Here is a 17,824-nt window from a genome sequence, read left to right as displayed (position 1 = left end):
GAAGGAAGGAAGGAAGGAAGGAAGGAAGGAAGGAAGGAAGGAAGGAAAGTGATGTAATTCTATTTCAAAAACATTTTTAAATGGCTCCGAGGAAACTGATTTTTGAAGGGTCACCGCTGTCCTGGGCTTGGGGCTGCTGACTTCCAGGGCTCCCCTGGCCCCATGTGAGACAGGTACTTACTAGAAAGCTGCTTCTGGAGCTGTCGCACCAGGGCGGCTGTCTGTTGCTGTTGCTGGGTCTGCTGCAAGCCTTGCCTGGGGAACTGCAATTGCAACAAGGGGAAGGATGAATCAGCCACCATGCTACACAAGGCACAGGCTGCACTGTGGGCCGTCTAATGCACTTTCACATGCTTTAAGAGAAAAGGGTCATGCTCAGTGTGAATAAACTTGTTTTTGTCTATGGCACACCTCATTTTACAGCTGGTAAGTAGTGCTGTCCAGGTAGGCACTTGTTTGGCATTTATTTTTAGAGTCTTCATGAAGAGGTCCACATTACACTGTCACCTTACTTTTCACCAGCGGGAGGCGGGCTCTAACAGCCTGAGTCCCTCTTATTGGCAAGATGAAAGCTCTCCGGTGTGGAGATCCACCCATGCCAACAGAGCCCACGGGCAGAACAGAGTCTGTGAGGTGAAACATGTGCTAGTGTGACCTCAGCTGGGTCACGACCTCCACCTGACAGCCATGGCAGCATGAGCTGAGCTGGACACCAAGAGCTCTCAGAATGTATGTACGGGGTTTTCTCCCAGCACTGGAAGTACAAAACGAGTAACTCATGCCCCAGTTCTTTCCATCAAGCTCACGCAAGAAACCCTGGCTGCTGCTCTAGGGTTGAGGGGACTGGTCAGTGTCTGGTAGTAGAAAAGTTCTTTTTTATTAGAGTCACCAGTCATACCGTGTCCCTCCTTAACTGTGGGTGTCAGAATGCTGCCCAGAAACAACTGGGATGCTCTGATACAAGCCTCCCTTAATCATACACAAAGAACTGGCTGTTTTCCATTTACCTCAGTCTGTGCTGCGTTTGTCCGTCTACCTGCATGGAAGGCAATGAGCAGGCTGCCACAGCACCCTAGAGAGAACCCCAAGAGACGGAAGGGTAGGAGCAGAACCAGGCTAGGAAGGAGAACAGTAAAAACTTTGCTTTATTTTTGTCAGCTTCTTCCCCAGTGGCTCTCGGCTGGCTAACCATATCTAAGGCAGGAAGGCCCAGGCTCTTCCACAGGGGTTCCTGGCTCTCTCCACCTCCCCTCTTCTCTCTCCACTAGGCTGAGAGGTCTGTGCCTCTCTGAGTTGCTTTTCCTTCATTGGCCTCCCATCTGTTGATGAGTTTTTAAAAAGACCACTCTCAACGTAAATGAAACATGATTCCGTCTTCTCTGGAGATCCTCGGTATGACTGAAAGTAGCCCACGACTATAAGTAGTGTAGGAAATAAAAAATACAGAATGCATAGCTAAATGTGAATTTCAGATAGGCAATGAGTCATTTTTACTTCACTGATTACTTAATATTTCGCGTCACAAATACTGCACTTTGTGTAAACAGTCAAACAGAAGATTTAGGACCACACTAACTGCGAACTGCCTGCCTGAAATTCAAATTTAACTGGAAAGTCTAATTGAGATGACACTGCCAAGGTGACTCTTACATGCAAATGACACACAACGCTGATAAGCCAGTTCCAACAGCAACCCTCTCCACATACAGTTCTGAGAAAGCGGAATAGAAATCATTCCTTTATATAGAGAATTCAGTAAGGCAAGTGCTTTGTTTTTTTTAATTTAACTGTTTCTATGCTTATCCAGAATCCTATTTATCAGTTCTCTGCACCATGCACTGTGGTGGGCATTGTAAGTACTTACAGCCACACTTATTCCTGATGTGGGGGCAACTATTCTAAGTCTGTCCAGAATGTTTGAGGCAGATGTTCTGGAGTTCATTGTGTGTGAAAAGTTAACTCTCATCATTTCACGTAGGGCTGTATTCTTCCTGCATAAACTGCATTTCTGCAGTCTAGCATCCACTTAGATAGCACACATGGGAAGGGCAGAATGTCTGCTCTGGTTAGCTTTTGCTGTTTTTACTCTTACATTTTCAGAGGTATTTAAATTTGAGCAACAAATAAAAAAAAATATGCACTTTTACTACTACTATTTTCATGATTCAGATGAGAGTTGTGCCATTTGGCTTCTGAATCCTAAGAGTTTTCTTAAAACTATCTCAATTTCTCTTAACAGATCATATGGATTCCTTGAGGAAGACCAATACAACCTTTTTGTCTGTGACTGCTGGTCCAAAGTTATAGTAATTAAATAAAGCTCCCGTCATGTATATTTTTGAAAGGCAAAATGCAATATAATAGGACCCTACCCTAAATACCAGTGTAGTTTAGGTTACCTAGTTAAGATTGCATAGCATAAGATGAAAATAACTGACATAGCTGCATGGTGTGAATATTATTTTTTAAAAATAAATGTTGGAAGCAGCTATAAAGAAAAGACAAATTGTACAGAACTGTACATCTAAACATACTAAGCAAAAGAGAGGACCCTAACTAAAATGTTCAATCCCCATCCTGAAAGGCAAAGAGGATGGACATCAGAAGAAAAAGAAAACAGGAAACAACCTTGAAACCTGCCACAGAGGGCCTCTGAAAGCCTCTGCCACGCAGACTGTGAAAGCAGATGCTGAGCCTGATGGCCAACTGATGGGCAGAGTGAATGGAATTTTATGTAAGAAGTGGGAAATAGTAAGAGCTGGAGAGGACAGGAACTCCACAAGGAGAACAACAGAACAAGAAAATTTGAACACAGGGAACTTCCCAGAGACTCATACTCCAACCAAGGACTATTCATGGAGATAACCTAGAACCCTGACAATGCAGCCACTTCTGATGAGAACTGATAGACTAAGATCAGAAAGAAGGAGAGGAGGACCTCCCCAATCAGTGGACATGGGGAGGGGCATGCATGCAGAAAGGAGGGGGGAGGGTGGGACTGGGAGGGGAGGAGGGAGGGGCTTATGTGGGGATACAAAATTAATAAAGTGTAATTAATAAAAGTTAAAAAAAAGAAAAGACAAGTTAATCTGTCAAATGTAGTCAACAGTAATTTAATCATAACACATGAACTTTAAAAAGAGTGTAAGTCAAGAGCTACAATTATGACAAAGCATGAGACACACACACATTTCCCCAGAAAAAGCAGGGTCTATTATTAGCTGTCTTTCCTTCACAGAAGACAAATGACACAAGCCTGGACACTAAGTTGTCACCACACTTAACTGATGGTTGTGGGCTTTTCTTAATCTTTAACATTCATCTCACAGAAAAGTTTCCTTGTGACATCTTGAAGAGGTGACAATTACTGTCCTAAGGCAGTCTTGACCTTAAAAACACTTTATTACAGTGATTAATTTAGTCACAGGTATTGATAGTTACTGTCTACCATGCCTCGACTGATGCTATCAACTAAAGGAGACTGACAAGGTGACAGTCAAAAGGCAATTGATCAAATACCTCCTTTCAGGGCCACTTACATTCAGGCTTTCCAAAATGGGCTCTACAAATTTCTCTATCTTTTGTTCTCTGTTTGGGCTTCAACCATATCATTAAAAGTAGAAAAGCTATAGGACCTCACTTGGAGACAGAGCTTTTCTAGAGGTAGCCAAGCCAAAATGAGCTTATTATAATGGGATCTGAGACAACATGAATGGTATTCTCATGAAAAGGGGAAAATGGTGCATAGTGCAATTAGAATGCCTTGTGAAGGTGAAGCAGAGCTTGGGTAGCAATGACGGTCAGTGCACAGAGTGAAACTAGAGCGGAAGTATGGCACAGGCCCTCCCATCCACAACAGAAGGGATCAACAAGGCTGACTCCTGATCTTTCACTTTCAGTTTTCAGAACAGAAAAAAAAAAATTCCAACTTTTAAGCCACCTAAGTTCATGTACTTTGTATGACAGTCCTCGCAAATCAACACAACCTCTGAAACTCTTCAGCTGAAATGATCCAGCCACCATATGCTACTTTCCGCGTACGACTCCGCGGTTGAGCCATTTCCTAAACTCTCAGTAGCCTGGTGGCAAAGAGCATATACTTGGGACTTCCATTGTATGCTCCCTAACACCTGACAGGGTGCTGACCTGCTGACCTTTACCTTTAGCAGGAGGCTGCTGACTGCTACTTTACTCCTCCCTTCATGTGGGCATCGAGCAGAATCCCAGAGGAGTCCACCGAGCTCACCTCTCCTCAGCCACCTCACTACTCTCTTCTCCAAAGACAGGAACTGAGTGGGAGAGCAGGCTGAAACTAAAGTTGGATCTGCTAGAGATGTGTATTATGAACAGATGCCAGGGTGTCTAAAGAATAGTGACCCTAAGTGAAAACAATCAAAAAGGAAATGTAATTTTTTTTCCCCTTAAAATGGCTGAGGTAGGAGCTAGAGAGATGGCTCAGAGGTTAAGAGCACTGGCTATTCTTCCAAAGGTCCTGAGCTCAATTCCCAGTAACCACATGATGGCTCATAACCATCTATAGTGAGGTCCAGTGCTCTCTTCTGGCGTACAGGCACACATGCAGGCAGAACGCTGTATAAATAATAAATAAAATAAATCTTAAAAAAAATGGCTGAGGTATTGTGTCTTTAGTATTGACATACACAATTAGAAATATTTTCACATTTTCTATTACGAGACAACCAAAAGGATGTGTAGAATACATATGAAAATACTTTTAAAAGTATTCTTTTTTGAAATTAGTAACAGTCCAAAATTTTAACAGTGGGAGGAATGATTCAGGAACTGAAAGACATGACTACATCCTAATAATAATTTAAAAGTATGAGTATAACTAGGTGTAGGCACACACCTTTCATCCCAGTACTGGGGAAGTAGGGGCAAGCATATCTCTATTCGTTAGAGGCCAGCCTGTGCTAAATATTGAATTCTAGGACAGCCAGAGTAACAAAGCAGGACCCCGTCTCAAAGAGGAAAGTGAAGAGATGGCTAAGTTGACAGACAGATAGATAAATAAATGAATAAATAACATGTACTAAAGCATACCTAAGAAAGAATGATGATGATGTGAACATCTCTCAGTACTGACCACTCCTATAACCTCTCATTCTGAAACTGAACACTTGGATCTGAACATTTTAAGTTTCCTACCCAATCCTGAGACTTACACACACATACCATTTGGTCCCTGTGCTGTAAGTCCTGCTTGGATAATTTATGACAGACTGCTCTTGATTGAACCAATACTGTGTTTCTCAGTGAGAATTTAAAGCTTTCTGCCAAATAGAAAAATAAAATAAAATAAAATAAAACTCCCAATACAGATTTTCATTAAATTTACTATTAATAAAGGCTTATGCCTCTTAAATTACTTTCTCATAAGCATACTTATGAGATAAAACATCATCTTCCATGCTCTGAATTAGTCACTCATTCCTTGGGATAGTAGTATGTTAAACAAGTGGGAGAAGCACAATATATACCATTAAAAGACACCAGCTCTGCCTTAGAATTTAATTTCAGCATTAAATTTCCATGTTCTTCATGCACAATGACTCAGTTAAATCCTTACAGAACTAGGATCTGAAAATGTCACGTTCCCTTAGATGAGATTCACCTTAAGGCCAGTAAATCAATGACTGTCTGCCTGTGCCCTTGCTTTAAACTGTAGCTGGGAGGTTTAAGGGAATTTTCACCTCCATCCAACCCCTGGACCTATAAACACAGTTTATCACATCCTATACAAAATGACTACTACCTTGAAGACATTTGGTGCTGACATCCATCAGGAATTATGCAGCACGAGCCATGAACAGAGTGAATGTTATACCTTCAGCAAGTCTTTATATTTCTCAAATATGCTGGTTTGAATGAGAATGGTCTCCATAGGCTTACTATACTTGAGTGCTTGATTCCCAGGTCATGTACTATTTATGAAGAACTAGGAGGTGTGGCCTTGGTGGAGGAGATGTATCACTAGGGTTGGGCTTTGCCATTTCAAAGGCCCATGCCAGGTCCAGTCTCTGCTTCTTGTGCGCAGATGAGATGTGAGCTCTCAGCTACTGCCCTTGCACACAGAAACTGTAGGCAAGCCCCTAATACAGTGCTTTCTTTTATAATTTGCCTAGGTCATAGTGTCTCCTCATGGCAAAAGAAGAGGAACCAAGACATCATATCATTATTCTACATGAAATGAAATAAGATTTAGTAACAAACAGAAGAAAATCTCTCATCCAACCCCGAAAATAAGTCTGATGGAAAAGACAGTCATCCTCCATCATTTTCCACCTTGAGTTTTCTTATGGCTGCTCTCTCAGTGGCCCTTGTGCTCACCCCTGGCTAGGCTGATGGGCCAGTGAACTCTAGCCTCCTGCTGTCTACACCTGCCTAGCACTGGAGCTATAAGCACACACGGCTCTCTGTATGTCGTTGCTGGGAATCTCAGGTTCTCATGCTTTTATCCCAAGGACTTCCCCAAATGAGCCATTGCATTGCATCAGCTCCTAAAGCCACTTTTTTTTAAAGTAACAATGCAATGACATGTTTTAGAAAGGCAGTTACATATTTGTGTGACTGGATGTTTAAACTTTCCTTGTAAGAAAAAGTACAGATTAAATATGAAGAACTATAGGTAATTTAAATAAAGGAATTTTATTATTTGTGAGGAACATAGCATGTATATTTCACTTAATTACATATCTGAATCAAACATTTAAAAAGTTTAAAATATGCTCTAATTATCATATATTCTATTATAATTGTAGTTCTAAATTTAAAATCTGTGTTTTTGCTCAAATAGCATTATACAATCATTTCCTCATTAGCAATTACTACATACAAGGCACCACTCTCAAATTATTTGTTTTTTCACATTTAACAGTAAAGGACTCATGTGAATCATAAATCCCTAGAAAGGTATAATTACGCCACCGTTACTTCCATTAGTTTCACACACATGCTGCTAGCAATAAGAGCCTTACAAATGAGGATCATGGTTTTATCGTAGGAAGGAAGGAGTTGGGATTTTCCCAGCTAGCCTCAAATGTTCCGAACACTCAACATGACCTATCTGCAGAAATTCTGGTTTTCTGTCAAAACACCTTCGGAATGCCTTGCTGGGTACAGAAAGAAGACACGGAGACTACTGTTAGAGTTTTGTTTGTCTGACTTAATAACCTGCTCAATGAAAAGAGAACTTTTTATTGTTTTATATTTTGGGGGCTCAAACCTGGAGTTTTGCATATGCTAGGCAAGTGCCCCCTCCCACTGAGACACACCTTCAGCCTTAGGAAAGATTTGATTGACTTTTAAATCAGCAAATTTCATCTAACTACTGCTGTAGAATAACAAATACTCAGTAAGGTTGGGAGAAGAATGTAAACTGTTCTCAGTAGTGGCAAATGTTTAAATCACAGGGTCATATTCTAGGTTTCTCATGTAAGATGAGCTTTCTGGAGTCGGAGAGGTGGCTCAGTGTTAAGAGCAAACACTGCTCTTCCACGTGACAGGAGTTCAGTTCTCAACACCCAAGTGACTGCAGGTAGCTGACAACTCATTTAACTCCACTTCCAGAGCCCCCAGGGCCCCCTCTCATCTCTGGAGACACTACACTCACAAGCACAAACCAACACTCAGATGCACAGATATACAGATAATTAAAACTGAAATAAAATCTTAAAAAAACAAGAACCTTCCTTTGTATTGAAATCTGACTTAAGGACAAACAACAAAGGGAAAATTCTTCCTTTGAACAGAATACCAGGTAATAAAAACAAAACAGCAGCACTTGAAAGTAAGCATTTTTTCTCCTTATACCATAGAAATAGAAAGAAAACAGCTAGCTAATGATAACACTGGTGGGTGAGAATCTAATAAGCAATAGAAGAGATTAGATAAAGCTATTTCCATACATCAATTATTACTTAGGAAGGAGCAGTTAGTGAGTTTATGATGGGAAACTATCAGACACTACTCCCACAGGGGCTGTGACTATCCTGTGGCGCACTGAGGTTAAGTACAGCACCTCTTCAAAACAAAAAGTACTTGGTGTCATAATTAAGGAGTAAGTCAGGCTGAGTAACATTTTAAAAAAGTACCCCAGCAACACTAAGACAAAGAGGAACTTCCTACTGGGGACCCTCTACTGGACTGATACCACAGCAGAGTCCTGCTTGGGTCCAGGCTTTAAGCAAGTTTAACCAATTCCAAAGTTCAGCATTCACAGCCAGTGATATTTGTGTTTGTGGGTTTGTTTTGCTAGACAAGCACTTTTCCAACTGAGTTACATCATTACCCATGTTGCTCTTGGAAAAAAAAAAACCAAATTGAAATATTTAACATTAAAGAGGCACATGGCTAAAGCTTATTGATATGTGGAGATCAGAAAAAAAAAAAAAAAAAAAAAAAAAGAAAAAACAAAGAACTTAAGCTGCAACCAAAGGAGAAAAGTGAATCATAAAACATATGTGGCAACATGGTACTTTGTGAGAGACAGGTAAAGGATTTGAGAAATTCTCTGTATAATTCGTGCAACTTCTCCATGGCCTTGAAATTATGTCAGAAACAAGTCACAACTTACTTCCAGGTGGAACACTGGGTCTATGAGCAGCATTCCATCTGAAAGCATTTGACAGCATTTCTAAAAAGTCATCCTAATCAACTTTATGCTCCTGATGACAAAGAAGAAGCAAGTTTCATTCTGACTCTACTTAAAAAAAAATTTTAATGTCACAAATATTTTTAAAACAAAAAGAATCAAAACTGGAAAAGCTAGACACTAGGCATAAAGTAACTAAAAAAGGGGGACTCAGCGGACCAAAGCCGCATGTGTTAAATGCACTAGGGAACTCCCTACTAAGGACTCTCTACTAGGTTGATACCAGAGTAGAGTCTTGCTGGGGTCCGGGCTTTAACCCAGGAACTCTACTGACCCTCTCTAACGTGCTGCCATGGCTCCATGCTCCTCTTCTTTACCTCAGAACTGTGAAGCTGTTTTTTCAATCCTGTGCTGACAACCACCAGCATTGGTGCTTTCCAGTGACACTGAGTGCAGCAACCTACAAGCCTGGGGTATTAGTCACAAAGAACATGCCGGGGCAAACCACTAAGGGTTTCAAAAACCTCCACACTATGCACATGTTCCCAAATTCAATTTGAGAAGTTAAAGAAGTAGACTGTAGATGATGAACACCACGGAAATTCTTGCAGAAAATGCTAACCAGATGAAAAGAGATTTTGTTTAATTAATTAAGATCATGTTTTACAAAGTACTATCATGCTTTCTGAGAATGTTATTATAAATCTAAGCAAGACAGTGTTAACATATATGTGAAATCATTCTTTACTGTTCACAGCAAATGTCTTAATATCTCTGATAAGGTTTTTATCCGCTGAGTGCTCTACATTTTTTTTTTCAAAAAGAAAAAATGGTGTAATTTATTAAAAGCAAAGCCCTGATAGAGTTTTGGAGAAAGAGGTCAAATATATTCAGACTGTTTTACTCTTAAAAGTTCTATGGCTATGGAGAATGCACCTGCCTTAAAGGAGAAACCCACATCCTGATTCCAAAACATGGGTCCTTACCAACGGCTGCTGGGGCTGCATTGCTTGGAGACCAAGGGCCTGACTCTGGGGCTGTGAGGGCTGCTGGGGCTGGGGGGCCTGCTGGGGCTGCTGCATCTAGGAAGAAAGGAAAAGATTATGGTAGCCTGAAAATTGTGAGGTTAAGGCATTTCTGAACAGCATTTACTAATATACATTTATCTATCCCACTGAAGCAAAATGATGGCCATATATTTTCAACAAACGTCATTAAACTGGTTCTTGCATTGTCTGAACATTGTATAGTGTACTTAGAAAAACACAGGCGGTGTAACCAACCACACACCTAGGCTGTATGATATATACTGGATAGCTTATTACTTCTAGGGACATAGTGAACAAAATAAGATAAGACTGAATTAAGCGCAAGAAAAATAATGCAATCTAGAGACAGAAAAAACACAGGATGCATAAGGCTGCTGCTGATAAAACACAGCGTACTGTTTCTCCTTAAACTGTTTCCCTCTGGTGCTGATAATGCAACCCAGGACCTCATGCATCCTAGGCAAGCGTTCTACTGCTGAGGTGTCAACAATGAAAGAGCAACGATGAAAGGTATTTTAATACATAGGAGTATACTCTAAGATAACAATACAGAGCACAGGGAATAAGCAGACACAGGGGGAGAGGACTCTTTTTTAGTATTAAGTGCTTCACGCTAACTATTTTGATGCTGTTATATAACTGGCAGAGTGATTTTTTTTTTTTTACACCAGCAATATCCAAACACACTTGCATTGTGCTTTGATGATGATAGGATGATAACGGAAGCTATGATGTCACCAGGTAAAGGAGTTTTTAACCTGCATTAAAATCTGATGGGATCACTGTCACATCAGTCTGTCACTAATAGAAAGATCACTGTATGAAGCACGGTTACAATTGTAAACTTGCTTCCATCTTTACCTTGCCAAACGTTTTTCAAGAGTAAGACCCAGACCTGTTCCTCCAGGAAGACTTCTCAGACCACCCCAACCTCAAATTCCCATCCTCAAGTTCTCTTCCTTCAGCAGCCGGTACTTGCTGTCCAGAGACATCTTGTGCACTTATTGCTTAAGCTTCTTTTACGTCCTCTGCTACCCACTGAAAGGCTACCTACCTCTTACACAGGTACCAGTGTGTAACTGTCTTCTCTAGGATATTTGGAACCCCCGAGGACTCCATTTTTACATTTTCTAGGATACAAAACTAGCCCGTAGAAATTCCGAAATAAATTACAAGCATGAAACAAGAAAGCATGTCTGCACTAAGTTGGCTCAAATCCATGGCTCTTGCATCTAAGTCACAGAAGAAACAAAATGTGTATACCGAGTAGGAAGGCAAAAAATAATAATAATAATAAAGTTTCTCTCAAGTGGCTTTTAATAACTTCATCCAAATATTTCATTCTGATACACTGGCTAGATTTTCATCATATGTGTTCCCCCAACTTTGTCTACATACTATTTCCACGAATCACTTGACCTTTTTAGAGTGAGAACAATACATGGCTTCTGCCAGATCTGCAATACTTGTAGGTTTGGAATCCTAGCAGAGGTGCAGACAGGATGAGTCTCAACATAAACAATGTTGATTAAACTTGAGGCATTGCAATACAAAGCCACCATTCACTCAGTTCTCTGCAAAATCTTTTAAGAAAGATGAACTCAACTTCTCAATTGCAGATTTTTTTTTCCTTTATGTCAACAGCCAATCATAGAAAAGAGGAATAAATGTAATTCAGACACAGAAACAAATCACACTTCCTTATTTCCAGAAAATACATTGCTTAGAAATATTATCAGGGCATGTACTAACAGGGGAAAAGGTACATGTTACTTAGTGAGGAAATTATTTATTTGCAACCTTGAAAATGTCCCGGGAAGGCAGAAAGTGGTGAATAAGCAACGCAGCAGGTTCCTTAGTAATTTAGAAGTGACAAATGTTAAGACAAAGACATTTAAATAGCTGTCCTGAAAAATAACCCCCAAAGTAGTAGAAAGGTGGCCTAAGAGCACAGCATCCTCTGTTTTAATAGTTATGTCAGTAAGAATATTAGAAATACCAAACTCATGTTTTGCTTGAGTTTTCCTATTAAATCCTTGCTGCACAGTTAAAAAGAAGTACTATAATCTTTTATTGATGACAAAACTCCCGAGTAGATTATTTTTAACCACCTTGGCAATAGCACCTATACAATGGATAGGGCTGTACATCGGTAGGCTATACTCACCCAAATCAGTTCTTATATATTATCAATCATGTATCATAACTTTAAAGATATTTTACCCAAAATGAGGATGTAGTAACGGCCACCTTATAAACTGAAATTCGGTCCTACAGAGGACCTGTCTTTACTTCTCCTTGTTACCTTGGATACTATCAACTACAATTGTGTAGGTCATACCAGATTCAGACTTCAGTATCACTTGGACATAGTTATGACTTAACTCCTTAGGAGAACTATCTTTTCCTTCTCTGCATACAATGTACAAAAAGCTTTGTGTTCCCTTTCCGTAACTGTTTTTTTTTTTTTTTTTTTGCCTATTTACCTCACACAGTATAGATTTTCCTTGTATGCACCCTCTCACACTAGATTCCACATTTTCCCATACCGCTATGTAGGCACATATATTAAAGTTACACTTCATTTTGGACTGGCAATTCCAGTCCTCTTAACAGTCTTACCAAGAAATCTCTAACACAAAAACATTACTTGTTTATAATGAAAAAAAAAAATGGTACAGATTTAACACAATAGCCAGCCCGCCTGCCTTGCTTTCTTTCTTCCTTCATTCCAGTGCCAGGGATTTACCCAGGCCTTGTGCATTCCAGGTAGGTCCTTCACAGATGAGTTACATCCCCCGTTCATAACAATAGAGGAACAAAGAAATCAGAAACACGAACGTGCTGAAGGGAGAAACTGTTTACCTAGAAGTCTCAAGTACTTATGCCAAATAAACGAATGATAGCTTTCTGGACTCCAACACAGAGCCCTCCAAATTACACAACCTCTGCTTCTCCGAACCCAGGGTTTCAGTAGAACAGGTGTGACAGAAACACAGTGTTATGGGTACCAATGAGACGGCTGGAAGCTGTTAGTTCCTGTCTACTTCTTCCTCCTGGATATAAAGTTTTACATTCAAATTGTACGCTCTTAGTCAATTAGCGACTAGGTAAGCTGGGGCTCACTTAAATAAGGCATCTGCGTGTCCCCTGCAGCTTCGAGAAACAGATATGGTTCTACAAAATGGAGTCTCCAGTCCGTGACCTGGCAGGTACAGCAAAAGGAAAACTTTATCTAGATGGAGCCACAGTGTTCTAGGCTAAAGTGCTCGTGTCAAATACACAGGGCTCCTTGGCAGTTAACCCTTCAGTGTAAAGTGTATTTCATTATGATACAGCTATGTCTGCACTACCGGAAGGGATGGCATTGCCTGCCCCATACCTGGAGGAGTCTCTGCTGCTGTCGAACTTGCGGCTGTCTGGGCCTCATTGGGTCCTGAGGCAGGGGCACCGAGGGGAGGGTGGGATGTGCGGGAGTCAGCACAGCGTCAATTCCCCCGCCCACCAGAGGGCTCTGCTGTAGAGCCTGGTGGTTCAGTCTGGCAAAGAATAATGCAACTTGTGTTCAGGAACCAGGCGTACCATTGAAGTGTCAATCAGCGCCTCCAGCATTTTACATACATCCACCAAGAAACAATTCGTGTTCAATAATCATGTGTACAATTAAAATGGGAAAAGGCCAGAGGATCAGATAACAGATGTGACCGCATTGAAGAAAAAAAAATAATAAAGAAGGTAAGCATACTACTTTGAGCCAAGTAGCAATCAAATAGAAATTACTTTTCAAAAAATTAAATAGTTGTTAGCAGTAAGTGAAAATAAGTATTTACTTTGGGGCAGGCCACAAGTGGAAGGGCTGAACAATAATATTTCATTACTTCTCACATATCCCTGTGAGGTCGGCGGTTTTATTATCTAACTACAAAAATGGAGGAATGGTGATAGAAAAGTAACTTAGGTCATTCAGAAAACAAATGACACAGGTGGGATTTGAACCCAAAGTTTTTGAGCACTGAAGCTCAAGTTATTGACCTTTGCTATGCTACTACTTATTATAAAAAATGGCAAATGTAATGCATGTATTACAGATTAACTTATTTCCCACAAAGTGCTACCATCCACCTTCCTAATTTTCAGGGAGTCATGATCTTGAGCAGACATGTAGCTAGTCGTTGATGGTAACACTTAGGAGCTATGTTGCTATCCACTATACAACTTTACAAACCTAATTCTTCTGGACTATATTATCCAGTGGGATTGGATAATATGATAAGCAATAATGATATTTTTATCTGTGCCATCAATGAAATGGCCTTTGGCCTCTAGGACTAGTCACACAATCACTATTATCAGGTCTTAGGAACTAAAGAAAAGTGCAGGGCTCCTTGGTCAAAGCAACAGAATCTCAAGAGAGAGAAGAGCATCTAGTTGAACATGGGGCTCCATAGACACCAGGTCTCCATTCACCGCATAGACCGTGAACCTCAAATCTAGCCATAGTGGCCACAGCTGGCTAATGAGCACTTGAAATGTGACTAATGTGTCCCTATAAATGTTGACAATTTTAATTAATTTAAATTTAGCCATGTGTGGATAGCAGCCATGACAATGAGCAGTACAGACACCCTACGTAGAAGGAATGTGATTAAAACAAGAACCAAGGGAGTTGGTCATGAGTCATCTCTGAGGTGGAAAAAGTAGAAACTAAGTTGTAACAAAACTTTGTCAGGCACCGTCTACAATCAGCACTGCACCACAACATGCGCAGTGTGGCTCCGATCAGCAAGTTCTAGTCAGGCTCTGCCAACGATAATCAATAGTTTTCTCGGACACTTTTAATTAAAAAAAAAAAAAAAATCTTTTGGAAAAAAAAAAGGAGAGCAAAAAGAACTCTAGAGCAAAAACACTGGTGTCATCTGAAAATCTTACAGAGCACACAATGGAAGAAGTTGAGTCAAAACTATAGTGTTGTTGAATGAAAGAATTTGGAGCTTCTACTGCATGTTGATAGACATGAGATGTCAGGACGCAAATATGGGAGCTCAAAAACAGTATCAAATGCCTGGAAGAAGCATGACAAACCCAAGGCCGAGAGGGTTTACTACTGCAATTACTTCAACAGGTATCACCTCTGAGAGCCGGCTACGGGCTGCAGGTAGGGTGAGGCCTGCTGCTGCACGTAGCCACTTGGCTGCTGCTGAATCTGTCGGAGTCTTTCCATCAGTGCCGGGCTGGAATGTGCAGCTGGGTAGGCCCTGGAGTTGTAGCTGGGGGAAAGGACCACACCTCCAGGCTGTTGCTGAGCTGCCTGCTGCAAAGGCATCTGAGTTCCATACATTGTGTAGCCCTGGGGCACGGTCTGCAGGAAGGCACAAAGGGAAAACGTCAGTGCTTCAATTAGCCATATTCCCATTGCTGAAAAAATACGAGGCGAAGGCAAGCCCGATGTCCAACCTGACATTCATTGTTCTCAAAGGCTGGGATGACTCAAAACATGAGAATGGCTCTACTCTCAGGCAAGAGACTTACAGGATAGACTGGTTGGATGATGATTCTGCAGAAATCTCTAGATCAAAACAAGTAAATACTCTTTTGGCTTTTAGGTTGAGCCGCTTATTTGGGGGGCCAGGAAGGGCATTTTTCTATATAGAAACAACCAGCAAAGCATCCCACAATTTCAGTGCACAGACAGCAGAGACATTCCACAAAACCCAAACAATATCGGTATCAACTTTGGAGACAAAGTTGGCCAAACAAGGTGCCATGTCCCGTGAGCATTCAAGCAACAGAATATGCTTTGCCATAAATACAGGTACTCACTTCTCTAAACCTTAATACCTTATGTAAAAGACAAACATGGAGCTTTCTGGATCACAAGATACAATTCACTGAACAGAATGTTGTCTGTCCTCCGCATCCTCTAACCACCATATATCGAAGAAGTCTGACTCTGAAGACAGGAGTAATACATAATAAACATGCAGCTGCAGCCTACAGGAACCCAGACTCAAGACCATTGTGAGACAAACAGGGTTCTCCTTGCAGGCGTATGCATGGAATGAACTGCCGGCCCCAGTATAAATCTTGTCAAAATAACAGACCTCTTCATATAGGAGAAAAGGAGAAAGGGTGTAAAGATGCAAAGATAACATAACTACTAGAGAGATGGGCATTGGGAGACAAAGTCTACATTTTTAAAGGTAAATGCACCACTTGTTGTGCATATACTGTATAAGTGACGGTATGTTATTCCATAGATCACCTGGAATCCTGCATCTTTCTTCTTGATCTTACAGAAAAGGGAGTTAGATCTCAGAGTCACACGCATGTCATATAGCTACTGAGTCAACAGCACCTGTCTTATGACCTGATTTGAAGGCCCTTTATCTTGTTCTTCTGCCATGATTGCTCATGGATGTTATCTTTGAATATGAAAATTCCTATAACAAATTATACCATTAAGCGTTATACCATAAATGACTCTGAGATGATTAAACATTTGATCAATTAATTAATTTTGAGATAATGGCTCAACTACATAACCTCTGCTGGCTTCAATCCCCCTGCCTCTGCCTCTTCAGTACACATTACAGGTATGTGGTAGTGTATCTACCACCATAGATCAAGTGCTTCAATATGTATCAGCATCAAAAAAAAGAACTCTGAACTTATTTACATTTCTAATCTGAGATCTGCCTGATCAATCCTCAGACCTAATGAAAAATTACTTTTCTGAAATCATAAAGTAGAAGTAACTAGATTCTAGATTTAGTTGGTAACCAGTTTTATTGATCTACTAATCCAAATCAATATCATTAAACATGGAGGAGTGCCTTTGCTTCATCTAAGTACCTGTGCTTGTTGCAGCCCTGGATACTGCGGGAGCTGAGGAGAAGGCCGTGCCTGTGCAGTAAAGAGAGCAGCTTGGTCCCCTGGCTGGCCCTGGAAAACAAAAATCAAGACAAACTCTGTAACTCAAAGTACTTGTGTGGACTCTGAGAGGGGATAAAGAGAAGCCCACAGATGGGGAGAGAATGGTTTTGGGCAGCTTGCTGGTCATTTTTCAACACTGCACTTTGCAAAGAGAACGCTCCAGAGAATTTCTCGTTACATTCCGCCTGAATCTTGCAATTTTCGCTGACTTGTTCTGATTTGTTGGAGTCTGATGTTTCTGCTGAATCGTACTGATGCTGCTGATTCACCTTGCTGGCTATTTGACTGGACTGTTGCCATCCATATGACGAAGAGTAGACTCGCACCAAGAAACTAGGTCCACAATCCTTTTTCCTAATAACCTCTTTCTCCCCTACTGCTGGTCAGTGGCTTTGAGGGGAGGTAGAAGTACTTAAGAACCCTAAATAAAGTAGGGTTTTGGAAAATCTAAACATACAGACAGCTATATATGAGTATAAAGTTATTATGAGGTCATTTTATGGAAGCCCGAGTTGATAATCATAGAAAAAAAAAAAGCCTAGTTTATCACCCTTCCTGGATTTTCCCAAGACTTAATTATCAGGATAAAATAACTTTACTGTGTAATTATTTTACTGCTGTCTCACAATTAAAAAGTGCTAAATTATAGTTGCATGAAACCATTTTAGTGAGCTTTGGTAAAAGTAAATATAATGCTAAAAAAGAAAAGGGATAAATACTTAGTTTAGGTAGGAGAATGCCAATACCAACCATATTAAGATTGCAACATATGTCAGGCCTGGGCTGCTATAAAGCCATGACCTAAACTCCAGGGATCTGACTCCAAAGTCAGAGCATCCCTATTGTTATGATGCCATGGGTGAAAGTACTTAAATAGTTATGGGTGCTTATTCTAAGGACTATAGTCACTTAAAGTAGCCACATAACAAATCTGAAGGAAAATTCTCTTTGTAGTTGTTAATGAGCTACTGAAACCAAATGTATTTATATCAGATAGATAGGTCTTCTGATCTCCCCCATGAAAATCAGTAAATAGAATATGAACTCAATGGCATCTCTGGAGGTTCCTTGTCTTAGTATGTAGTGTCAGGCCTCTATAAACTCTTATTTATTTATTTGTACCCTACAGGTCATTTAAGTGTATATAATGGTTTTGGTTTTACACTTACATGGTATTCCTGAGTGTGCAAAGGAGTAAGCGTCTGTGACTATATCTGTTTCTTTTGCT

The 17,824-nt window shown here is 40.5% G+C and overlaps 1 protein-coding gene across 1 annotated transcript in view; it reads right to left on the bottom strand.

The window, feature by feature from the left end:
* Med12l (mediator complex subunit 12L) overlaps positions 1–17,824 on the bottom strand; it is a 301,905-nt gene that overhangs the window by 2,605 nt on the left and 281,476 nt on the right. Inside the window, exons 39-43 of the mRNA XM_055596727.1 lie at positions 16,516–16,605; positions 14,793–15,022; positions 13,046–13,202; positions 9,601–9,696; positions 182–263 (exon numbers count right to left, since the gene is read on the bottom strand). Coding sequence (XP_055452702.1) covers positions 182–263; positions 9,601–9,696; positions 13,046–13,202; positions 14,793–15,022; positions 16,516–16,605 — 655 coding nt within the window. The remainder of the gene's footprint in view (positions 1–181; positions 264–9,600; positions 9,697–13,045; positions 13,203–14,792; positions 15,023–16,515; positions 16,606–17,824) is intronic.

Source organism: Psammomys obesus, unplaced genomic scaffold (assembly GCF_907164565.1).
Source record: "Psammomys obesus unplaced genomic scaffold, mPsaObe1.curated_primary_1811, whole genome shotgun sequence".
NCBI classification, from domain to species: Eukaryota; Metazoa; Chordata; class Mammalia; order Rodentia; family Muridae; genus Psammomys; species Psammomys obesus.
Note: the sequence above shows the minus strand (reverse complement) of the source record. Positions and strands in the feature narration are given on the sequence as shown.